This window comes from Danio rerio, chromosome 12 (assembly GCF_052040795.2).
Source record: "Danio rerio strain M-AB ecotype USA chromosome 12, GRCz13ab, whole genome shotgun sequence".
In the NCBI taxonomy this organism is placed as follows: domain Eukaryota; kingdom Metazoa; phylum Chordata; class Actinopteri; order Cypriniformes; family Danionidae; genus Danio; species Danio rerio.
The window spans coordinates 27,491,855-27,517,700 of NC_141032.1; the positions used below are offsets into that span (position 1 = coordinate 27,491,855).

Below are 25,846 nucleotides of genomic sequence, written 5' to 3' on the forward strand. Positions count from 1 at the left end.
AGCCTACCCAATTCACCTGTACCGCATGTCTTCGGACTGTGGGGGAAACTAGAGCACCCAGAGGAAACCCACGTGAACGCAGGGAGAATATGCAAACTCCACACAGAAACGCAAACTGACCCAGCCGAGGCTCGAACCAGCGACCTTCTTGCTGAGAGGCAACAGCACTACCTATTGCACCACCATGTCACTGTACATGAAAAGTAATTTAAGAAACTTTGTGCAGAGCTATTTTACCTCCCAATTATAACGTAACGACATCCTTTGAGGACAAATAAAATGTCATTTTTGGTTTATTTGTATGAGTTACAATTTTATATGGAATAAGTGAAGGGTTAGTAAATGAGAAATTTCTTTGTTTTGTTTAACTATACATTTAATTTGAATAAATTATCCTCAAAAGAGTATTTTAAACATTCTGTAACTGCCATTTTAACCTTTTTGTACACAAGTCATTATGAAAACCAAAAACACCCAATTTTTCCACAATAAAGGGTTAAATCTTTTTAAACAAAGAAAATGACTGAAAGTCTATATCTGGAAAACAAGCTATTTACAAAACTGCAAATGTTCACTCTTTATTATGCCTAAATCACTGCTATACAGTAGGCTAATGTTTATAGCTTATTTATTTATTTCCTTATTACACAATTAGGAATTTCATTGTGTGACAAATGATGCGATAGTCAAATGACAGAAGATAGTCAAAGGTATGCAGTTGTTTGCACTCCCTGGAAAAAAAAATCATAACAATTGATAAATATTGCTATTTTTAGTCATGTCATGCTAATTGCTTAACTTTTTTTTGACTGGCCATCTCAAACAATAAGCTGGGGAAGCCATTTTGTATGACAATAATACCTAAAGCTATTTATTTATTCATTCATTTTATTTTCAGCTTAGTCCCTTTATTAATCTTAGGTCGCCACAGCGGAATGAACAGCCAACTTATCCAGCAAATGTTTTACGCAGCGGATGCCCTTCCAGCTGCAACCCATCTCTGGGAAGCATACACAATCATACAATATGGACAATTTAGCCTACCCAATTCACCTATACCGCATGTTTTTGGACTGTGGGGGAAACCGGAGCACACAGAGAAAACCCACGCAAACGTTAGGAGAACAAGCAAACTCCACACAGAAACGCCAACTAACCCAGCCGAGGCTTGAATGAGCAACCTTCTTGCTGTAAGGGGACAGCACTACCTACTGCGCCACCGCATCGCCTACTTAAAGCTAAGTGTATTTTAAACAGTCCCCAATGCTATGGCCCACTAGGAAATCTGTCATGGCTCCTGACCCGATAGTGCATTGATGTCTAATGAATCAAAATGGTCAGTGCAAGAAACCAAACATTATAACTTTAATTCACAGCCTTAGCAAACGCTCCTGAGGTGTTCATGACAGAAAGAGCAGGTAATGTAAATATTGCTTGCTTACTCACACAGATTAAACATGTTGCTAAACTTCATATGCTAACTTACGAGGCCTCAAATAATTTTGCACAGCAAATTTTTGTCTGAGCATTAAATCCATAACAAAGGCTTTATGCTTGTCTGATGCCAGTCTTTTAACTGCAGAGCCTAAAATCTGGGGAATTCTCTTCATTGGCACCTAAAAACTGTGAAGCACTCTGGTATTCAGAATGCAGAATCTCTGAGCATTTTTGAGTCATCACTCAAAACTTGCTTTTTTAGGCTAGCTTGTATGTGATATTTTTAAATGTGATTTTAAATATCTTTGTTTTACGGTGTCACAGTGGCACAGTGGGTAGCACAATCGCCTCACAGCAAGAAGGTCACTGGTTCGAGCCTTGGCTGGGTCAGTTGGCAGTGTGGAGTTTGCATGTTCTCCCCATGTCCGCGTGGGTTGCTTCGGGTTCCCCCACAAGTCCAAAGACATGCGGTACAGGTGATTTGGATAAGGTTAATTGACCACAGTATATGTGTGTGAATGAGTGTTCGGATGTTTCCCAGTGAAGGGTTGCAGCTGGAAGGGCATCCACTGCGTAAAACATATGCTAGATAAGTTGGCAGTTCATTTCATGGTGGTGACCCCAAATTAATAAAAGGACTAAGCCGAAAAGAAAATGAATGAATGAATGAATCTGTTTTATTTATAATTGTTTTGTTTTGTGTAGTCTTGCATGCATCTTTTACTTCTTCACTTTTTATGTTGGTAAAGCACTTTGAGATGCTACTTTTAAAGTCACTATATAACATAAAGCTTAATATTATTAAGATCTCATTGTACAGTCAGAAATCAATAGCTTTCATTTTGATTTGCCTGTATAATTTTTACTCTCCAAGTGCCCGTAAAAGTGAATCACCAAGGGTCATGGTTGCTGTGATCAAATTACCTGCAAATTTTCATTTCTGAGTGTCCTATCCATTTAATTATTTTTTTCCAAACATCTTATATTATCCTGAATGTCAGACGTCCATCAGATTTAAAAAATAAATAAATAAAAAGAGCAAACAAACAAGCATATCAAAAGGTCATTCTTTTTAATTTGGTTCCGTGTTACTTTCAATTAAATGCAAATCTCAGAGGCCCAGAACTTAAAGCAAATTAATGTCAATTCCAATAAGGAGCACTTTTGCTTTGCTTTACATTATAAAATGGTGCACATCAGCGGCACAAGACCTTGAGAATTTCAAATGACCATAGATAGCATTCATGAATGAAATGTTCATTGCAACAATTCCATTGACCTTGTTAGTGATTCTTTTCTGGAATATTCTGCACGTTAAAAGCCCTTCCTATAGATTTCTCATTATTAATTGGGGCTTCACCACAGCACACTTAGCATGCCCGAATGTGCAATAAACACATTACACCAATCAACACTGCTGTAAAGTGTGAGTCTCACCTTATTTTATCCTCTTCCCAACAATTTTCCATTACCAAAACATGATTCGCACAATCTGCCGAGCATCACACATCTGCTTTAGACCTTCCTGTGCTGATGAGGTTTAAATGGGGCTGAGAGTGAAGGGTTTTTTCTCTGCCAAAATAATAAACACTCCACAAGCCTGTTCAAAAAGTATTCTTTTTCATTTAGAGGGAAATAGAAGTGCTTTTTCCTCTCATTAACAAAATATAGTTACAACTAAAGAGACAGCAGTAAGATGATAGAAGGATGTAAAAAATATAGGTATGTTCAAAGGCTTTGCAATTTGGCACTGCTCAAGTTATGGCACATTTATTTTACAGAACTTTGCAAACTAGATTGTACCTGTACAAAAGTGTCATTATTTTTTCTATAACAATTTTATTTGAAGAGTTTAGATGCAAAACCTCTAAATGCCATTTGATATTTTTTCTCTAAAATAAGCATTTTTCTCAGTTTCCTGAGTGTAGGCTCAGTAATCTTAATTTTATATTGATTAATGGTTTTTTTTTCATTGGCTGTCATTTATATAGCGAAAAAAAATTAAGACAAATGTAGAAGGCTGAAGAAAAATTCTCATTTCAGGAGAACATTTCAGACAGCATTTAGAGACTTTTACATCTAAACTCTTCATTTGTATCTTTCAGCATTTGCTTTTACTCATTTTGGTTTGACAGATTTTACACAAAAAAATATCCATGTAAAATAGGGGAAAGCCTTTGAGGCACACACCTATTACATATAGTCTTCACTGACCATTGATTTTTTGTTTAGCATGCAGGCAAGAGAACTGTTCTGGAAAGTTCACAATGACATTTCATACTCATGGGGGTATTCCCAAAAGCAGGTTATGGGACATAACTGAATAAGCAATGTAGATAACCTTAGCTTTGGGTGGTAAAAACAGAGGAAACATTCAGTGTATAAGTTGCCATTTGCCCAGAACATTACCTGCACTGGGGTAGGATATATTTCAGGGTAGTTAACCTGTTAGTTGTGTATCTCAATATACTTTAAAGCATATGTTCTATGTTCTCAATAATACACTATTGAAATGTTTATTTGTACTCTTCTTTACTTAATTTATTCTTATTTACATGGCTGATTTGCATTATTGTTATTGAGAGGATGCTTTCGATAAAATGTATAGTTTATGCAATTTTATTATGGAATTATATTTCACCTATTTTTCATAACAAATGTAAATGCACAACCAACTAACTATTAAAAATATACAAACCTAAACAGTATATCCTGCAAGCACAGACTGTTTTCCATTGTGACTCATGATTTCGGTCTTTTGAGTTCACGGTTTACATACTTTAAGTTATATGGAGTTGCTCCGAAGAGCGGTTATGAAAACTTGCATTAAAAACATCCCTCAAGTAAGCAGGTTTATGGTTAATCAACCCAGAGCTCAGGGTTGATCATATGGCAAGTTAACCTTGATTTCTGAAATACCCCCCTGGATTAAAACTCCTAGTGAACAGGATTTTAGCCTCATATTTTTTTTCTGTTTGATATCTTTGATTTCACTTAAAGTAGATCAGCCTCTTGGACTATGCAGTTGTCCTCAATCAGAAAGTCTCAATGTGCACATGCACAAGTTATTATTTGCCTGTTAAAACTTATTCAGCAAAATTACTGATGCGATTATAAAAAATGCATTCAATCATTTTTACCATCCTGGAGAAAACCTTTTAAAATTTTAATTTGAGAATTATTATAGCACCAGTTTCTTTATACAGATGAATGAACATTATTTTACCAGGTCTACAATCCACACATTTTAAATAAATTACAATTTTAATCAATTTAAGTCATCTTGAGCCCCTGTGGGAAGTTTAAACTGCACCGTATTAAATTAAAAAGCTGAGATTAATAATAATAACATCTTTAGCGCCTTTAAATAAAACATGTTTTACTTTATCTCCTTTCTTTTTTAATGCCTTACCCTCCTCTATGTAAATATTGGTGATGAAAATCAGGTTTCACTATTCAGAAATGAATACTACAAAAACTGTTTTCAGCAAAAACCCAAGGTCATGTTTTTTCTAAAAGAATCAACAGAATAAAACAAGCTCCTAACTAAAGGTAAAATCAAGGTTTCACATGTATTTTTGTTCTCTTTCAAGCAAAAGAAATGGTCAACAAAAATAGCACGTGTATAGAATGCATCAAGAATAACTCTGCATAGGGCTGGAATTATAAAGATTTAGAAGCATGGCTTTAATATATACAACTAACAGCATTTCACTTGTAAGAACACAAGCAAAACAGCATCAAGTGACAGAAGCTTTGTTAAGTGTCTGTTGATGGTGATTAATGGTGGGAGGCATACTGATATATTTCATGATGAACACAGCTGATCAAAAATGACATTTCATCAAGCTGATGAAAAGAGGATGGATACAGTTCACTTCTTTTTGGGCTGTGCTGCTAAATAAAGAGCCACGAGACAGTAAAGTACTCCTCCGACTGTCAGTGCCATGGTGGACCTGTACAAAAGTCTGTCTGGAACACCTCGCTTTAGATGGACAGGAATATTATCTGAGGCCTGGAAGAAAACAGAAGGAAAAAGATTACAATGTGTGCTGCTTTCTGCTATTTACTAAACTAATATCTAAATATGATATATCGGTCATAATTTAACATATGGGCTGGTATACGCATTTTCGTAGATGCAACTGGAGAAAGCTAAATAACAGTGTAAACATCTGAAAGGTTTTGAGCTAGTCTCTTTCAGTCACATCCAGCAGTAGTTCAAAACGCAGTCCCACGGTGTTCATCAATAGATAGCAAAATGATTTTATTTCCAACATTTTTCAAAGTATCTCCTTTTATGTTCAACAAAAAAATATTAGATTTAAAATGACTTTGAAAGCTATAGTTGCTCTTGTTTTGCACATATAGTAAGGGAGGCATTGTTTTGTGGTTGTAGTAACTCTCCTCTGTAGCTCAGTTGGTATTCTTACATGAAATGCAAATGCACAGAAAAGCAACATTTTGCTGAATAAACAGAGCATTTGCCTTTGCCTTACTGATTCAATTGACTAATAAAATCACTTGACAGAATTTGTTTCTCCTAATATGGAAGTCAATGGTTACACATTTTTCAAAATATCTTCTTTTATGTTCAACAGAAAAAGATATGCGAGTTTGGTCATTAAATATGGTATTTTGACACACTTTCAGATGTAGCTGGTACACAGAGCCATAGTTTACCAACGCAAACAGCTGTCGTTAGCACAGAACTTTCGAATAATTTCATTACTATGTGATAAAATAATCTGAGATTATGTCCTTGATTTTGCTCAGCTTGTTATCAACTATAGCTCTGTGTAGTAAGCGCTGCTTTAAAAGCAGGTGCTGGAGACTTACTACTGGGGCAGCACAGTGTTTCAGCATTGATATTGCAACGTGTGTGTCTGCAATAGTCCCATCACAGGATATGCAATATTGAGTTGGAATAATAGTTGATTAACAATTGAGAATACATGAGATTTGTGGAGTTATTGCAAAGTAGAACCATAACAGAGTAAAACTTTGTGCTTTATAGGCATTACAAGAGTGTGAAGCATTCGACACAATACATACAACATTTGTAACTTTAATTAAAAATAGTTTTACTGAATTATTAATATAATGAAGACTATACCCTTTTATTTGACATTTTATTATTCCATTTCTGTTCCTGAATACTGATTTACTCTTCGGAAATCCATAAAACACTGTTTATTTTTTTACTCTTTGCTCTAGGGTAATTATTCTTGCTTGTAATTTGTTAACTATTTTTTTCACACCCTTATAAAATTGCCTCATTCAATATAATTTAATTATTTTCCCCCCAAATAGAGCAATTCAAGCCAATATGTTAAATTATTTTCATATTGCAATATATATCGCAGAAAAACTAAATCTTGCAATGTCAGATTTTTCCAATATCATGCAGGCCTACTTACTACTAATTACAGAACCTGCTTTACTGACATGCACATCTTCAACTAATTGTGAAGCCCTACATAATGTTGATATTTAGGGGTGGAATATCCATTTATTTGCACCATTTACTGTTTTACATTATACTGTATTTTTTGCACAATATACTGTTTGTATCTGCAAAACTCAGTTTGCACTCCTTGCCATTTGCCCTTAAGTGTAATCGTATTATTTACAAATGTTTACTTTTTTACTTCTATTTTTAGATTATATTTTATGTATAATTGTATTATGTGGCGAGGGGGCGTGGCCGAGAGCCATGGGAACGGAGTAAGTGGCCACCGCGTAAGTAGATACACGTGCGGTGCGCACCTGCCTCGAATCCCACAGAAGGAGCTCTGGACTATAAAAGGAGGAACGATAGCAGAGGAAGCCGAGAGAGGACCGGGCCGGGCATTTTGTTTTACTTTTGCTTTCAGTTTGACGACAGTCTCCGTGAGGAGCTGCCGTCCGTTTGTTTTGGTTTAGATGGCAGTCTCTGTGAGGAGCTGCCGTCCCTGTTATTAATAAATAATTTAAACCTGCGTCGGTTCTCCGCCTACTTCTTCCCGGCGGCCAAAGGGCCGTGAACTTCATTACATATGTATTGTAATTTCTTTTTAAAATTCTACTTTTTGTATTAACATTATATGTCAGGCACCTAGGGTCTGGGAGTAACACAATTTGCTTTGTCTGTATGTCCTGTACATGTGGTTAAATGAACAATAAAGCTGACGTTGACTAAATCACTCACATAAATCAAATACACACACCTGAAATATTCTCTGGAGGTCCGGAACCCTGTTTTTACCCATGTACTCCACTGTGGCACTCGACTCAGATACCAGCTTAGTTGGGGTGCCGAAGATCATAGCAGGGGATTCGGAGGGTACATTTGCCCTTAAGCCCTAAAGAAAGTTTACAGACAGTTTAAGTTTATATGCATATTTTTTTCAGTAGCTCTACCTCATATATTTACTCAAAGCAACACTGAGTCCAAAATGCGTAAACAAAAGTGTGAAGTAAGCAGAGTGGATTAAAGCAAAAGATGTCAATATTTCTAGAGATACACTAGACAAGAATGTACACAATAACAACAAAAGGCCTTGAATCTGGTTAAAAACAAACACACAAACACCACGCTTATCTATTAGAGTGCATACCAGTCACTGATTTAAGTCTGGTGCAAAATAATTTTACTTACTTGTCTGTCACTATATTAACATCAAATAATTGTATCATCAAATGTAGAGGCAATCAGAAATAAGATTAATGTTGATTTAAAGCATGAGCCCATGATGCTACTGGAAAGTAAGAGTTTAAGTTGGGTTTAAATTTACACATTCGTTCAGCGAGAACTTGTAACACGGTGCCTATATTGTTTACCACAATACTTTAAATATTCAGTCTTAAATCGCATGTAAGAAAGACAACATTAGCACAATTTATTTGACAGTAAACAATGTTGTACCGTGATTGTCATTGGCTGCTTATATGATATCCCTATTTAGAATTAGCAAAGAAAGTTTTTTTGAAATGATATTAAGTAATAAGTCTGAATGTGAAAATATAAAATACATTTGCCTAAATACTGGAAAACAGGTCGTTCAACGAACTAATCCATAGAGTAGCAAATAAGTTAACCAGAGGGTCACCTTACCTGGATCCCTTTGTCCTTAAATATATTGGAAGGCAGATATGCTATCTTAAGACTTCTACTTGATAATATATATTGAAACTTCATTTGTTTTATTTATTATATAACGTTACTAAGTTTTAACATTTGAATCTTTAATAATATTAATTTGTGGTCGAGGAGTCTAATTCCCACCGCTCATATGATGTGAACCACGTTGACTCTTCACCTGTTTTTTATTAAATCGGAACTGAAATGGTCTACATAACTATTAATATGTCGTTATTAACTGTTTAAAACGTTTTACGAACGATCAAGCAAAAATATTATTCGATGTAAGTTAACGTTATAGCTATTTAGCTTGTGGCTAGCTAACGTTAGCAAGATATGGAATGAATCTTGGCTAGCAAAGTCACCTCTCAAGTCGCTTTTATATAGTAGCAATCATCATCTCTAGTTTTTACAATAACGTAGGCTATAATATTACTAGATAAGAGCATTGAACGTGTCTAGTGAAACGTTTAAAACACATCAACGGTCACATGGAGCAGACAGCGGAGAATCAAGGTCACTGAATAAACCTTTCAGAAACGGAATCACGCGCACGTACCTGAGGGCTGTAGGCGGTGGATGACGCGGCTCCCGTCAGTCTTTGTGTAAAACCACTAAATTTGTAATACATTTCGATTTTTAGGTGGTAACCGACGAAAACGAGGTGACAGTGACCGTCGGGCAGACGCAGCTCCACCGGCTTTTCCTTGTGCAAGAACGTGTCGCATGAATATGACGTCACTAAGGCTATGTGGCTTTTTAGCCTAAGAAGTATTTGCTCCAACATCTAAAAGCCAAGTCTCATTTCCAAATGTAAAAGCTGGCATTTTGTTGGATTTCGTTAATACGTTTTTGTCTAAGAAGCCTTTTCACTGTTAAGGTGCGTATGTTAATTACCATTATATAAACAACACAACTTTTTAATGAATGGATTTATTGCTACACATATTGCTACAGTTGGTAAAAAACTCCTTATCAAACTTGCTAATTTTCACAAACAAGCTTTGGAAGCTGGTAAGCCACAATTTCCCCCCTCACAAATCTATAATGTGGAATAATTGGAATGTGCTGTGGAGTAAAATAATCTATTTTTATCAAAGAATGGGTGGACAGAGGAATAGTTTTCAATTTAGATAAAAAAGAAGTTACTTTTACTTTGAGTTTTCTGCAATTTACAAAAGGGATATTTCACCCAGAGTATGATTGGGTTATAAAATCTATTTCTCTAAAACTATTATATTTGACTAGAACCTATGCTTTACAGACTTAAAATGTGAAATGCCTAAATTAGCCATTGGAGGTGTGGAAATTACTGAAATTAAATGTAATCATTGATACATTAGAAGATTAATAGATACATTTTTCATCATAATTTTAATCATACATTTTTTGTCAATAAGTTAAGCTTCTACCCTAAAGCATTTTATAAGTGGAAATTAAATTACCCGTTTTTGTCCACCATTTAAATTTGGCCTGGTATCAATATGTTTTTAGTACCTAATAAGATGTAAGAACTTTATTTTTAAATTCTTCATATTTATTACTCCTGTAATTTTTTACTATCTAAATTTAATATAAACAATTCTTTACAATGCACATTCTGTAATTCCAATCTGAAAACAATAGCACATTTATTTTTAGAATGAAATTTTGGAGAAAATTTTTTGAGAGAAATATCTTGGCTTGTTTTCTCGAAAACCTTTTTGATTTTATTACAATTAATCTATAGTTTTTGATTTGGGAGTCAGAATGTAAGGAAGTAGACAATGCGTTTCCATCTTCACAAATGTAGAGTTATTGAGTCTTTGCCTAATTTTAGAACATTTTGTACTGACTTATCACTTTATAAATCTTTCGTTAAATAAGAAAGCTGCCAAAACAACTGAACTGCTGAAAAAAATAATTCAACTGTTAAATTAAAATGACTTTTAAATGATCAGATCCCTTTTCGTACGCCTATGTAACACTCGTGATACTTTATTTATGCTTTGAGATATTTATGTTTCATTCTTTTTATTTTGTTTTACTTAAATATTTGTTTTTCTTTCATGTATTGGTTGTTTTTTTATACTTTGTAACATTTGTGTAACTAGCTGTACAATGAATATGTATAATTTGTATTCAGGTCACACAACATTAGAACAAATTAATGTTTTATGTATCCCCTGTTACTATAATGTTAATAATAAAAAAAATATATTGCTACAGTTAATATATCTTATGGTTTGGGAAAGTTATTTATAACTTAGGGAAAATCAAAGGTCATCTTTTTTATGCTTTGGACTAATTCTTTTTGCATACTTTAATAAAATATAGTTGTAACTTGTAAATAAAACATATAAGAAATTCAAAATTATTCTTAAATATTAGACCGGTCACAAAATCTTTTTTGTTGTACAATATATATTGCATCAAAATATATTGTGATAAATGCTATTATTGTCATTCTAAGTCCATTTTATGGCACTCATTATATAATGCCTGAATGACTATATATATATATATATATATATATATATATATATATATATATATATATATATATGATTCTCAAGAATATTTTAATTAATCATAGTGCTTTTAAAAATTGAATAACTAGGTATTGGAATTAGAATGTGAAAACGCATATCATAAAAAATTAAAACAGGGCTCAGCATATAAGTACACCTCTTGCAAATCTCTCATTTAAGTTAATGTTTTCTATAGGAAGCTTTACATTATTATATTTGTGCATTTACATTAGTTTAGTCAGTATTGAAGCCAAATCTGGAGCTTATTTTACAAAATAACTTACAATAATGGTTAAAAAATTTGTAACCTAAATTAATATGTTAGGGAAAATGTTTAAAAAATGTTCAAAAATAGCAAAAATCAAGAGAAACAAAAAATATAAAATATGTATTAATATGTATTATATATATATATGTAAAAATGTTTTGCAATATTTTGCATGAATTTAAATGTATTATCTTTCCAAACATGTTCTGTCCTAAATATTATTTAATAAATATATCTGTTTAATAAATCTATTTTGTTCAAATGCCCCAATTTTTTATATATATATATATATATATATATATATATATATATATATATATATATATATATATATATATATATATATATATATATATATATATATATATATATATATATACATACACACACACACACACACACACACACACACACACACACACACACACACACACACATATATATATTACCTATATTCACTGAGAAATGGATAAAAATATTCATTTTCAAAATGTGGTGTATTCATTTATGCATTGTATATGTTAACAAAAAGGTGCAAGGTAAAAAGGTAACAGAGACTGCGATATCTGGTAGCCTACCAGATCTATTTTCAGTTGTCCGACATCCACAGGAAAATAAACTAAAGTAATTTATAGTGAATACTATAGTGTTTTTAACCATACTGACATCTCCATTTTCCCCATCTTTGCCATGACGACAGTAAATAATATTTGACTAGATATTTTTAAGACACTTCTTTACAGCTTAAAGTGACATTTAAAAGCTAAACTAGGCTAATTAGGCAAGTTATTGTATAATGATCGTTTGTTCTGTAGACTATCGAAAAAAAAATTTGCCTAAAGGAGCTAATAATTTTGTCCTTAAAATGGTGTTTAAAAACTGCTTTTATACTAGTGCAAATAAAATAAATAAGACTTTCCCCAGAAGAAAAATATTATCAGACTTACTATGAAAATTTTCTTGCTATGTTAAACATTATTTGGGAAATATAAAAAAAAGAAATGTCAAAAAAATTAAAAAATTCAAAGGTGTGCTAATAATTCTGACTTCAACTGTATTTTGCATCACCAAAAATGAATAAGATCATGTCCATGTGTTGTGCGATAAGTCAATATATTGATTATTGTGAAAGGCCTATATAGCTATGTTCTTTAACCTAATAAAAATAAATAAATAAATAAATAAAATGCTTATCCTAAGAAAAGACAGTTAAATGGCAGGTTCCCATTGTGTAAATCCATGTGACATCATGGTCTGCTATTGTCAGAAAAGGTCAACGTGTGTTCGCCAAACTCAATCTTTTCTCCTGGGCAATAATGATGGAGATGTGGAACCTTTTGTTGCCAAGATTTCGAGGTTTGCAGACACTGAATGTGAAAAAAAATCATGTAAAAACTAACACCTAGATCATTTCATCTTTATTAAGTACTTCCTTTGTGTTCTTCTTTCCGCATTAATGAAAAAATCCGGCTTGAATCATAAACATTTCTTTATTTTCTTCATACACATAAATATAACCTTGTCTTTAGCAATTACAATACATTTTAGGTTACAGTAGCTACATAAGATTTCATTTGCATCATTATGACCTTTCCAAATAGCCACAAATATACAAACTGCTAAAGATGTGAAGGCATACATCTTACAGATGCAAATAACAACCATCGTGTGGTGTGACATCAACTAAGCAATGTTTCAGCGATTATTCAAACAAGATCCCTATGTTGACATGACAATTTAGGCTAAAGACAAACGATGTCATTAGAGGATAACCTGAATTAAACAATGCACTCTATCTTAATGGTGACATTATCATCAATTTAGCTAAACAAATTGTAAGTTATATAAGCTTAATTCATGTTCTTCTTGACGGTACTTTAATATAATGAAATGTTATTATAAAATCTACTGTATATTCCCCAATAAATCATCACATATGCAGCGTCAAACCAGCAAAATTTCATGTTTTTATTACAGGAGACACATACAAGGGCCTCGAGCGTGGAAAAGAGGTTTGATTTTGTGCTTGTATTCAAAGAGGAAGAAGGAAGCGAGTGACAGCCCTCCTACTGCTGAGCGTGTGGGTGAGGTGTTTGCTAATCAATTTAGTTAACGCCTCTTGATTCACACAGTCGTGTATGGACAGGTTGCAGTAATGTCGCTGTCTGGATGAACAGCTGATGTTTGTCTTTTTGTGACTTGGTAATATAAACGAGCATTCTCTGAGTAAGACCTTTAACTTTATTTGAAATTGCACGTTCGGAGGGTGACTTAAAAATATGTGCTTCACAGTATTTGCTTCCATGTCTGTTCTGCCACTTTAGTTCCCCTTGCTTTATTGGGAGCTGAATTAATGATTTAGCGAGTCGGAGGGACCTCACCATGGAAACATGAGAATTCGTGTAAGCTCTTTCTAGGCTGGAGCACTGTCAGGACACAAGGTCCCGCCAGATGCCCGTTCCAGGCAGCTTGGCCATCTGTAGTCGTCAAATGCCACAGTTGTCCATTTCATACGCAGGAAATGCTGTTGGATCGGTTTTGTTCGTTCACACGGCAAAGAGGGTTACAACACAAACATTGGCTTATGTATTTCCTTTGGATCGTAACGCTTTATTGTGCACTGTCCAGCTTTGAGCTGGGGATTTGTCTCTTTTCTCCTGTTCTGTTAAGGCCCCGATATACTTCAAGCAGAACTGAAAAATTAATAGGTGTGACATCACTTAGGACAAAAGAGTTTAGGGAGTTTGAAAAAAAGCCCTATCTGATAAACAACTTCACACTACTCTATGGTAATTTCATGATAGGTAAGGGCGGAAAACTTCACCAGTCTAATGCATCTATTTCAGGGATGCAACAATATTGAAATTTCAACCAGTTCAACAATAAGCAATAGCTATGCCCAAGTGAAATCTGCACATGCAGAAATCCATAGATTTGAAGCCCATCGTTGAGTTTATTTATTTACTTGTGTAAATGTAAGTACATTTTTATTTATTCAGTTTAGTTTCATTCATTTAATTTCAGTAATATTATTGACTAATATGAAAATGTTCATATCATAATACATTCTTTAGTAGATATATTATATATAGATGTATTAAATTAGTAGATACTTGAGATTTGTTTTGTTTACAATTTAAGGGGATCTAATTGGATTTGCATTGTAAACATTAAATAAAAGTTAAAACAGGTATTATTTTTATTTCATTTAATAAGTTTTAGTTTCAGATATGATGCTCCCAATGTCATTCTGCATAAATCTGCATATTTTCTTTAACAAAATTCTCAGTAGAAATAGCTAAAAAAAATTCCAAAGATCTTGTCTGGCCCTATATAACTCTTTAAATTTAAGCTGATAATTGATATATATATATATATATATATATATATATATATATATATATATATATATATATATATATATATATATATATATATATATATATATACACACAGTTGAAGTCAGAATCATAAGGCCCCCTGTTTATTTTTCCTCTCAGTTTCTGTTTAATGGAGAGAAGATTTGTTTAACACATTTCTAAACATAATAGTTTTAATAACTCATTTCTAATAAGTAATTTATTTTATCTTTTGCCATGATGACAGTAAATAATATTTTACAAGATATTTTTCAAGACACTTCTATTCAGCTTTAAGTGACATTTATAGGCTTAACTAAGTTAATTAGGTTAACTAGGCATGTTTGGATAATTAGGCAAGTTATTGTATAATGATGTTTTATTCTGTACACAATCGACAAAAAATCTAGTTTAATTAAAGCTAATAATTTTCACCTTAAAATATTTTTAATTAAGAACTGCTTTTATTCTAGCCAAAATAAAACAAATAAGACTTTCTCCACAAGAAAAAAATGTTGCTCTGTTAAACATCATTTAGGAAATATTTAAAAAAAAAAAAGGAATTCAAAGGGGGTTTAATAATCCTGACTTCAACTATATATGTGCCAACAAACAAGCATCTTTCTGCTTATTCTAACTGCTTATTACTGCTTAAAACACTTATTTTGATGGTGAAAACTCCCACACTGTTGACATCTTGTGCTTTCTCCATCATAAACTATTCTAAACCACGTCTGCCATATCCCATCATGCAAAAGGCACCAATCACAACCCACAAGGCCAATGCATCTAAAGGGTATCAAGAAATGCATCAGAAATAATCCATAATTTATTAGCTTAACTTTATTCGCTACTCAGCCTATTGCAAAAAAAATCAAACAAACATTTTTTGCCCAACGCCATTAAAATGTCAAGGATTGACAATCTTTTTAGTAAGTCGAAGTCTGAGATTGATCTTTTAAACTAAAAGGGTGGCACGGTGGCGCAGTAGGTAGCACTGTTGCCTCACAGCAAGAAGGTTGCTAGTTTGAGTCCCGGGTGGGTCAGTTGGCTATTCTATGTGAAGTTTGTATGTTCTCGCTGTATTTGCGTGGGTTTCCTCTGAGAGCTCCGGTTTCCCCCCCAATTTAGGTATAGGTGAATTGGGTAAGCAAAATTTTCCGTAGTGTATGTGTGTATGTCCTAGTCCTCCAGGTTGGGGTTGTGTAAAATTTAGATGTTATGAAACACCAACATGGTTAGGTCTAAATATCAACTTGGATATAAACAGCCCTGAGAGAAAGTAGGTAAGTAATTTAAACTGAAAGAGACTTGACACTCTTTTTACATTTAATACTGTAAAGCTGCTTGATGTTAAAATGACATGTTATGTAAATGAAAGAAACATGACCTGAAGTGGGTGCCAAATTGCTTAGATTGTACAAACATTTTAGAATGTATTTTCTTTTTTTAATTTAGCTATCAAGAGCAAAGCATTTAGTACATATTTACATGTTCATATACGCGCTATTCTTGTTCCAACATACACTACGGGTCAAAAGTTTGGGGTCAGTAGAATTTTTTAATGTCAGTAAATAATCTTCTCTTTTTCTCCAAGGCTGCATGTATTTAATCAAAAATACAGTGCAAATTGTAAAACGTTATTGCACTATAAAATAACTGTTCAAAAGTAGTTTATAATTTAATTGAATCATTTATTCCAGTGATTTTAAAGATTAATTTTCAGATTCATTACTCCAGTCTTCAGACACATGATCCTTCAGAAATCACTCTAATATTATTATTATTATTATTATTATTATTATTATTATTATTATTAATAGCATTATAAGTAATAATGACAGGAGTAATAATTTTATTTAAAATTATATACAATAAGAAAGCAGTTATTTAAAAGTGTAATAAATATTTAACAATTTAACATTTTTTTACATTTAATAAATGCTGTCTTGATGAACAGAATACATTTCTTTAAAAAAAACTGAGCTCAAACTTTTGACCGATAGTGTATATTATTATGCAGAACAATATAACACTGCAAATAAACATTGAACTTCAAATTTTCCTCTTAAAATAGTTTACCTCAGTATGATAACAAATTTCCAACAAAAATGGAATACTGAACATGTATTTTTGTGCTCCTCCTTTGAAGGAACTCCTCGGCAAGAAACTAAGGATTGGAGGGGCGTGGCAAAGACAATTTTGCCCCACCCGTCAAACTGATGTCATCAGAGAATGATTGCCATTCCAGAGTGGAAGCAAATAATATTTCTGGTTTGATGTTGAATGTCTATTTAATATACTGAGTGATCAAAGAATTAATACAAAGAAAAGAGGTGCTATTTTTTAAGTAGACAAAAAAAAGATATAGATAAGAATCTGTTGCTTATGTTAAATCTTTTGAGATTATTAGGCAAGTTTAAATACACAAGTGTAAATGGTCGGAAGGGATGCCTAATATCCCCCTCTTTAAGGCTGATTTAAAAAATGATTTTAAAAATCTTAAAGGACTTTCAAGTCGTAAAGCAACCAGAACTGTAAATATACTCCAAAAACTCCTCTATGGTAATTGCTATGTATACCCACTCTTGTTCTTAGTTTTTTCTCTCTGTTATTTTACTTTTATGATTTATGCTAAAATGTAAATATCATATTGTAAGATTTGTCATGCTTTTTATTGAAAATGTTTAGCATATGTGATAATAATAATAATAATAATAAAAAGTGTAAAATTGTGTTTTAAGATTACCAAAACAAACTTTTAAGTGGATTAGTTTGTGTGAATTAACTGTTCACCTTAAGACTAAATATGTGCACCAGCAAAATAGACATAGTAAATTTAGATTTCATGCAGAAGATGAAAAAGATAGTCACTCCCTTTGTATATCGGGGCCTTTTGTCTCAAATTGTTCCAGATTCAACAATGTGTCCTTGAGTATAGAGGTACTTATGTTATTATTTGGATTGAAAAGGTTCGCACGGAAATTCTAAATGCTGATTTTCCCCCATTTTCACTTTAGATCTTAGTAAAAAAATAAAGGCACAGAAGAGCAGGTGACGTTGCCCAGCTGAAGACCAGCGGGTTCGGAGGATCTCAGGACGGACTCTGCTACGGTCAGTTGAGAAACTCAGAGGAGAGACTTCGCACACAGCGTGCTGAGCGGAATTTGAGTTCGTGGTAGCACTGCACGAAGCTGTGGTAGATGAAGGTAATGGGCAGAGCCAGCAGCACAATGCCACTCACAACGCACACACCACCCAGCACGCGTCCCGGAATGGTGATGGGATACATGTCTCCATAGCCGACGGTCGTCATGGAGATAATAACCCACCAGCAGGATGCCGGGATGCTGGCGTAGTCCTCGTTGCTAGTCTCCAGGTCAAGGCCGTGCTCCAGCAGCTGTGCAAGAGCGCTGAATATGGCCATGGCCACGCAGACGAACACCAACAGCATGACCATCTCACGGTAGCACCTGCGCAGCGTCAGTCCTAGCGTCTGCAATCCCAGAAAGTGACGCGCTAGCTTGATCAGCCAAAAGATGCGCATCATTCGCAGCACGCGCAGGGTGACTCCTGCTCGCTGTAGCTGAGGGTTTTCTCCAGTCAGCGCTGTCATTGCCACAGACACGTAGTAAGGGGTGATTGCCAGCAGGTCAATAATGTTAAGGGGGCGGCGCACAAACTCACATTTGTCCCGCGAGACGATGAAACGCACTATGCATTCGGCGGTGAACCAGCCAATGCAAACTGCCTCGATGATCCTGCGGGAAATGAGGAGAAGAGAGAGAGAGGGGGATATGGGAAGAAAAATAAAAGAGTGAATTAGAACAAGGTAATCTTAGAGTTCAGTACTAATTAAGATCAACTGACAGCATTTGTGGCACATTGCTGATAACCAAGGCACACGTTTTTGCAAGCATTTGTTATATTAACTACTGCATGGGCAGAGTTTAGTGTGACATTTCTAATTATATATATATATTTTTCCTTTATCATTTATTGTTATTGATTATTTAAGATGTAAAAATAAAAAAAAATTGTCAAGATTTTATTACTAGTTTACATTTTTATTCAAATAACATCAGTAAATAGAAACTCTGTAATTTAGGGATCATTTTTGTTATTGGCATTTAGAAAATATCACAAAGAGTTTGCACAAAAGGCTATTGACTACATTTCCAAGCACCCTCATAATGCTATTATATGAGATTTTGGCCCCATTCCAGTTTCTGAAACTATTTTGATTAAGCTCATAATTATAATTGCATTAAACTATTTGCCATTGGCTGATTTTAATCGCAACTAACAAGCATATAAACACCTTAATCACTTGGACCAAACAGCACATGTGCTCGGATGTACAGTTCACAGAAACAGAATACTGAGCAGTGAGTGTGTGGAATTTTATTGTAGCACTCCTCCTCGCTTTTTCTCACTCATAGCAAACTAATGGTTGTATTGTGGTTGAAAGCCAGTCTGTCAAACTGACATTATCAGAATTATGCCAATTATGGCAATGTGAGCTAACAAGTAGTGTCAATGTTGATTTCAAGACGGTTTTAATGTGTATGTATTATAGGGCTGCACGATATTAGACAAATCTAACAGTGCATATTGTTTTATTCTGCGCTATATATTGCGATATGAATATTATTTCATCAGATGACTTGAATATCTCTATTTAGAAAGAATTTATCATTTTAGATTGGGATGATTCTGTCAAACAATGGTATCGACAATCTGCAATCATAGATAAATTCAATAAAGAAAAGGATACAAATTTAATAAACAGTGTTTTATAGTTTTCCATGGAGTCTTAACACTATTCAGGTATACAGTAATTGAATAATCAGATGTAAAATAATACTGCTTTGTCTTCTTCGTGTAAATGATTCGATACAATTATTCATTATTAAAGATACGAACAGAAAAGTTTCTAAGACCTGAATGCTTTAAAATTCCTCACACAGTCACAGGCCTCAAAAAACACAAAATGTTCAAGTATAATCCAGAGTCAACATTGCAGATCCTGCGATGTGAGTATTGCGAATGTGCACATTCCAATATCGATGCTGAAACGATATATTGTGTAGCCCTAATGTATAATAAATCAAATTATGAAAGCCACTGTGTAAATTATTTAAAAAATGAATGATTAGACACAGAATTTCATAAATAGATTTAGGCTTTAATATGTTATTACAATTTAATTTAAGCAATAATGCGATTTATTAGAGCTCGTCATTTAACAATAAAACAATCACGGTTCCAGTCACTACAAAACAAACAGTTTATTTTTACTAAAACTAGATTTTTCCTGTGTAAAGTTATATTTAAAGTAGGGTTGTCGCAATATCATTAATTTATCTTACGATACTATACCAGCTGAAGTATCTTGATACCAAGTAGTCAAATACTTTACTTCATGTTATAATAGGTCTACTTACATTTAATTCATAATTCCCTTAATTAGAAATTTTTTTTATTTGCACGTCTTTTCATGTAAAATTTATTCATTCATTTTATTTTCTAGATAACTGACCAATAAAAAATACATTAAAATAAAGATACAAATTATACCAAATTAAATTTGTTACAAATGGAGCATTTTCCAAAAACAATTAGGCTATATGAAGTGGTCAAATAATGTTTTAATGTTTCCTGTTGATATTTTGGGTTTTTCATCTATTGTTTCTTTCTTTCAGTCTTATCAGGTAACAATGCAAAGTAATTTAAAATTTGACATTGTGAGTCGTTCTTTTTAAGAGATTGTTGCAGTTGTTGTAGCTAGTAAATCATATGGACAGGAACAGATATGAGCCGATTCAGATGTGCGTTCGAACTGAAACAATAGAAAACATGCATTATGGCTTCAATTAAAGGCACACATTCTACACTTTTTGCAACCTTAAAAGGCTCCACAGACTATTAAAATAAAATGGTCTATTGTTGCACAACCATGTGAGCATTTTAGTGACTTTTCCACATACAACATTATATATTGTAGATAAACCGTTAATGACGATACTACTGTTTACAAACTACAGTGGCACCATGGAGCCATAGTATTGCGATACTACCATACCGGTAAATCATGCAACTAAAAGTACAATTACTCAGCATAAAACAACTCTACAAATTGCAGCTTAAATTATAGACAGGTTTTAACATAAGAATGCTTTTTAAGTAAAACAATAAGATTCACATTTCTGAGACAAAAACAAAAATGGCAAGACCAAACAATATGCCACAAATGCTGTGGATTCAGCTTAACTTGTATTGAACCTTGAATTATCCTCTGCCAAACACTCCTTTAAATATTACCAGTGAGTGTGACTTTATCAACAATAACCTCTACAAATGTTGCTTAGCAGCCGTTGATTAAATTTGATCTTGTCCATGTAAATATGTCATGCAATGTAGTTAGATCAGATTCCATGCAACCATGCAGCAAATGTGTTTTATGTGGAAAAAGTCCTCTCATTGAGATTGTGTAAACAGCTCCAGTGTGTTGTTGACAGTGGGGTGTCAGCGCGTTTGGAAGCTGAAATGCAAGAAGGCACGCTTGCTAACTAGTCCTTGAACTTCTGATCCAAAAAAACATCCAATTTAATAGATTTTTTAAATATTTGAGTGCATATTTGACTCAATGTCCATTTACTATTTGAACAAAGACAGGACTATTTCAAAAGGCTGCATTTAGAAAAGACTTTGCCCTTGGATTTGCTCTTTCACACTGAACGGTTTTTACTGTGTCTTTGAAAGCACATTTCTCAAAAGCGGTGACTGACTTGGAATTACAGTCAGTACAGTTGCTTTGGCAAGAAAACAGGGGCAGGAATTACTGTGAAATAAGCAGAGATGTGATAAAATATGTAAATGTGCCCGCAAATGCCAGAGTGCTGGGTTAACAGTGAGTGCGTATATCAACAGTTGGCATTATGAACACAAAAATGATACATTTGGACCTTTACAAGCAACAGATGAATGGAGATTTAAAGACTAACACAAAACAAGAGAACGATATCCAAATAAAAAAAAACATATTTGTGTCATTTTTGGAAAGACTATAAGACAACATGCATGAACTGGGTTTTATTTCCGTTTCTTACCAGCTCGTCAACACGAATGAAAACACATACCTGAACCCTGAGACAAACAGAGGCCACTGTGGAATATGGAATCAAGACTCTACTGGATACATAAAGAAAAAACCTTAGGCTGTACTCACACATACTTCCAGACAGAGAGAGACGGGGACAAGGGAATACCCAAAATGACAATTTGACAGGGAATATGAAAACAAGACTGGACTTTTTCTTCTTTGATGGAGAGTATTATGTAGATGTCATGTCCACATGACAAAATGTCTGTACATGGAATATGGAAAAGCTTATTTTAATCATTTCTAAAACTGGTCAAAATGCAGAGGAGACATTGCATGGGAGCACTGGAACAGAATTTGTCATCGCAACATTGTTTTTGAACTATTGAACTACATGGATAAAATTAAAAAAAAAAACTATGTATCCAAAAAACTATAATGATGCACTGAAAAAAATGCTTTTCTAACTTATCTTTTTTGTCTTGTTTCTTGTCTACATATCTAAAAATTCTTCAATTAAGAAGCATTTTCTAGAAAAGCAAAACAAAAGCTCTTGTTTTAAGGTTTAATGTGCCAAATTAAGTAAGCTTTTCCACAAGCTAAGTAATCTGCCACTGGGTTAAGATAAAATAATCTTATGTCAAAACAAGGAACAAGAATATTTTGCTTATTTTGCTGGATTTAAGGAAAACTTACTTAGTTTTGATATATTATTTATTAAAACAAGGCAATATTTTTTGCTTGTGAAGCAAATGATTCTTGATTTAAGTATTTTTTGATATTTTGACTAGAAACAAGACAAAAAAGCCAAGTAAGAAAAGCATTTTTGCAGTGTGTCATTTCATAAATTTAACCTTGATTCATTTGATTTAAATGAAACAAATATAAAGAGCTCAAATAAGGTCAAAAACTTCTAAATGCCATCTGAAATGTTCTTCTAAAAATAAGTATTTTTCTCAGGCTTACAGTATGTGTGACAGAATAGCTTATTTCCATGGTCTTTAAAGTGAAATAACTGAACATTAACGTACAGTAGGATGCTAAAAAATGCTCTTCAAGAATTCATGAAAGAAATGTGACAAACATGTACTAAAATAGTAGCAAAACAACTCTTACATTAATTCATATTAATCATATATTAATGTTATAATTTATTTATTAGAAAAAAAATTAATTAAATTTTTTTGACATCAATTTAAATCATTTTAAATTGTATGATATGAATAGGAGTGAAAGTGTGCATAATATATTAAAAATGCAAAGGTGTTTCCTGAATTGTCACATTCAGTTCTGAATTACATGAATCATTCAAATGATTAATTCAGTATTTTTAGACAAAATTGACAAAACAAAGCTCAGTCGGCAAGTTCGCGTCAGATGATCTTTTGTTTATTATTAACAATTGATTAAAATGTAATTCATTTAATTAAAAAAATTATATATTTAACAATCTAAAACAGTTGAATATATTAAACAGAGCTACTTATATACTTCCTGTCACTGTTTCATCATAACACTAGGAATTTGTGTTTGGCCTGTCTATGAGCAGTAAATCTCTTGGTAGTGCAATTTCAGTCATTTAGACATAAATGACACTTTTGGATCATTGAGGCAAACCAGAATAATAATCATTTAACTTTTAAAGATTTTTGTCATCCTAATAACAAACAACATAATTAATAGGAAATACAGTGGGGGAGAGTTGCTTTGCAACTATTTTAGTACATGATTGTCACATTATTTTCATGCACGGTTAAATGATACAATGCTTTCAACTGGTGTAACAAATCACTCATGCAACGAGATACATAGCATTTTTTTTGCTTTTGTCATAAAATTACACGGTTGGGGAAATAAATATTACAGCTCTAAACTCATTTACACCAAATATAAGAATATGGTATCAAATATTGTGACGCATATAGCTTAAAATAGTCTACTGGTCTCCCCATACTGTATGTTGACATTAAATATTTTTAGCGACGTCTACTGGCCAATCAAAGTAGAAAACTAAATCTACATCCATATACTTTGCAGCAGCCCCAATAGATGAAATTAAAATATTACGTCTTTGTTTTTTTATTGCTAACATTATTTTACTGTAATGTTTTTAAATATAAATAATTAACAACAACAAAAAATACTTGAAAAACTGAATTCTTATAATTATAATCTATTACATCAGGCTGGGTTATATTTATATTCACAATGTCTTTAGTCACGTCATTAGGTTTTTGACAGATAATTTCAACTATAATCATATCACTTGTTTATTTTCTTTATTGACATTTAGATCAGTTTAAGTTATTTCAACGCAACTGTATTTCATGGGGGAAATGTGTTTTGAACGCAGATTGCAAATCTACTGAGCATAAGCCATGGAAAGAAACTCAAGCTAAGTTCAGGAGGACAGAATTGAACCGTTAGTAAATATTTTCAGCCATTATGTGTAGAAATTAGCAGTTTCTTCTAGCCTATAATATGGAGCTATGGAAGTCTATCATGCTCATAAATCTGATCTGTCCAGTGAAGGATGCATCTATAATTTTACACAACCCATACCACAGACCACAGAAGTTGAATTCATGCGTGTACCTGTGTTCTTCCACTGTATTGTTTTTTGCTGTATCCCAGTCCGGCAGAGTGCTCGCACAGAGAATGACCATAGACATAATGACAAAAACCACTGACACTGATGCCAGGATCTGCGCAGCGATGGAAGAGGCTGGCTCCTCAAAAGTCCTCCGCATCCTCTCCAGCCACCGCGCGCTTCCTCTGTCGGGTGCGAACCTGCTGACCTGCTCCTCCTCACCTCTAGACTCCACTTCTGCCTTCATGTCGTCCTCAGAAAAGTAAGTGTATGTGTCAGACATCCTATCCTCCAGTCGTCGCTGGCAGCAAAACTCCAAATGTGAGCTCTCCAGACCCCAGTAAATCATCTCGTTGTAAAAAGACAGCTCGCACATTTGCGGGACAAACCTGAGCTTTCCCGAACGAACGTAAAGCATGATGAAAACAAACGCCTCCGAGTGCCTGTCGAAGAAAAACTCGTTCCTTTCTCGGTCATAATCATCACAAACCTCCAAAACCTCCTTTTCTGAAGAACAGCTGTGGAGTCTGCTCACTCTTCGCAGAGGAAAATCCTTGATAACTTCTCTTGTGAACGCGTACTTGGTGCCACCGACGTTTAGGATACATATGTTCTTCCCAAACTTCATTTTGGATCAGACTGACATCGCCGATTCGAAAGAAAAAGACTGGAACGACGTGCAATATGGCTTAATGGTAGTCATAGTTGAAATCCAGTATAATTCTGTAAGCGTGAGTAAAACAAACGGCTCCAAACTCGCGAATCCAACTCGTCAAGTCAGATTAGAAGAGGAATTTTCCAGATTGAGCGCGTGTCAGTCAGGAGAACCGTGGAAAAGTGACTTCTTTCTTTGTGCATCATCTAAACTCCAGCCTTCAGTGGGCTGCTTCATACAGTGATGTCACAGATCGACAAGCCTATTGCGCTCGGTTATGCGCTCCCGGTGAACGGGCGTTCCCAAGCCACAAGCGACGAGTTTTCCACGACGCGCGCATGTGTCTGGGATTTACGAGGTGAACTTGATATTTACTTTACTTCTCTGCTGATAGGAAGAGAATAGAGCCAAAGGGCGCACATCACACTAGAGAACTGAATTAAATGTTCAATAATAAAATCAATATTGGACGTCTGTTTCCCTCTGGTTGTCCATTCACACACCCTGAACAAATCAAGGGACCACAAAAAACTTTAAATAGGACTTCAAAAAGATATTAATTTTTATAATCGCTTAAACTTTAAAAATCAACCTCAAAAGAGTGATTTGTAGACCCAGAAATGCCATGTATATTAATAAAATAAACTGGAATTAAAATCTAATTAAATTTTTATTTCATTTAAAGGGCACCTGATGAAAATCATCTTTTGGACAGAACTGTGTGTAAGTATAGTGTGTCCACTGTCATATGGGGGTTATATAAAGACACTAAGCCTCTTTTGACAGCAACGTAATAACA

At 33.8% G+C, this 25,846-nt stretch overlaps 2 protein-coding genes and 1 long non-coding RNA gene across 5 annotated transcripts; 1 reads left to right on the forward strand and 2 right to left on the reverse strand.

Moving 5' to 3' along the window:
* Positions 1 to 5,100: 5,100 nt before the first annotated feature.
* cox7a2l (cytochrome c oxidase subunit 7A2 like) lies at positions 5,101 to 9,294 on the reverse strand. The gene is made up of 3 exons (NM_199974.2): positions 9,120 to 9,294; positions 7,647 to 7,781; positions 5,101 to 5,452 (listed from the first exon to the last, which is right to left on the reverse strand). The coding sequence occupies exons 1-3, from the start codon at positions 9,189 to 9,191 to the stop codon at positions 5,312 to 5,314; spliced, it is 348 nt and encodes a 115-aa protein (NP_956268.1). The 5' UTR covers positions 9,192 to 9,294; the 3' UTR covers positions 5,101 to 5,311.
* On the forward strand, positions 9,293 to 22,819 carry LOC141376807 (uncharacterized). The gene is made up of 4 exons (XR_015504151.1): positions 9,293 to 9,440; positions 13,316 to 13,422; positions 17,718 to 17,906; positions 21,813 to 22,819. It is a non-coding gene; the product is annotated as an uncharacterized LOC141376807 (long non-coding RNA).
* Positions 16,987 to 25,262, reverse strand: kcng3 (potassium voltage-gated channel, subfamily G, member 3). Of its 3 annotated transcripts, XM_087276368.1 has the most exons (3): positions 24,398 to 25,262; positions 18,385 to 18,458; positions 16,987 to 18,306 (listed from the first exon to the last, which is right to left on the reverse strand). In XM_087276368.1, the coding sequence occupies exons 1-3, from the start codon at positions 25,018 to 25,020 to the stop codon at positions 17,813 to 17,815; spliced, it is 1,191 nt and encodes a 396-aa protein (XP_087132494.1). In that variant the 5' UTR covers positions 25,021 to 25,262; the 3' UTR covers positions 16,987 to 17,812. The 3 variants fall into 3 exon arrangements, with proteins under 3 accessions (XP_087132494.1, XP_087132493.1, XP_087132495.1); XM_087276367.1 differs by having other exon boundaries at positions 16,987 to 18,458; XM_087276369.1 differs by having other exon boundaries at positions 16,987 to 18,458; positions 24,368 to 25,262.
* Positions 25,263 to 25,846: the final 584 nt, after the last annotated feature.

Excerpts from the sequence above, each read along its gene's own strand:
- cox7a2l (NM_199974.2), bottom strand. The coding sequence starts at position 9,191 with ATGTATTACAAATTTAGTGGTTTTACACAAAGACTGACGGGAGCCGCG. Across the intron at positions 7,782-9,119 it reads CCACCGCCTACAGCCCTCAG|GGCTTAAGGGCAAATGTACC; the intron begins GTACGTGCGCGT and ends AACTTTCTTTAG. Across the intron at positions 5,453-7,646 it reads ACCTCCAGAGAATATTTCAG|GCCTCAGATAATATTCCTGT; the intron begins GTGTGTGTATTT and ends GTTTTCTTCCAG.
- kcng3 (XM_087276369.1), bottom strand. The coding sequence starts at position 25,020 with ATGAAGTTTGGGAAGAACATATGTATCCTAAACGTCGGTGGCACCAAG. Across the intron at positions 18,459-24,367 it reads GAATTCAACTTCTGTGGTCT|GATCATCGAGGCAGTTTGCA; the intron begins GTGGTATGGGTT and ends CATTTCCCGCAG.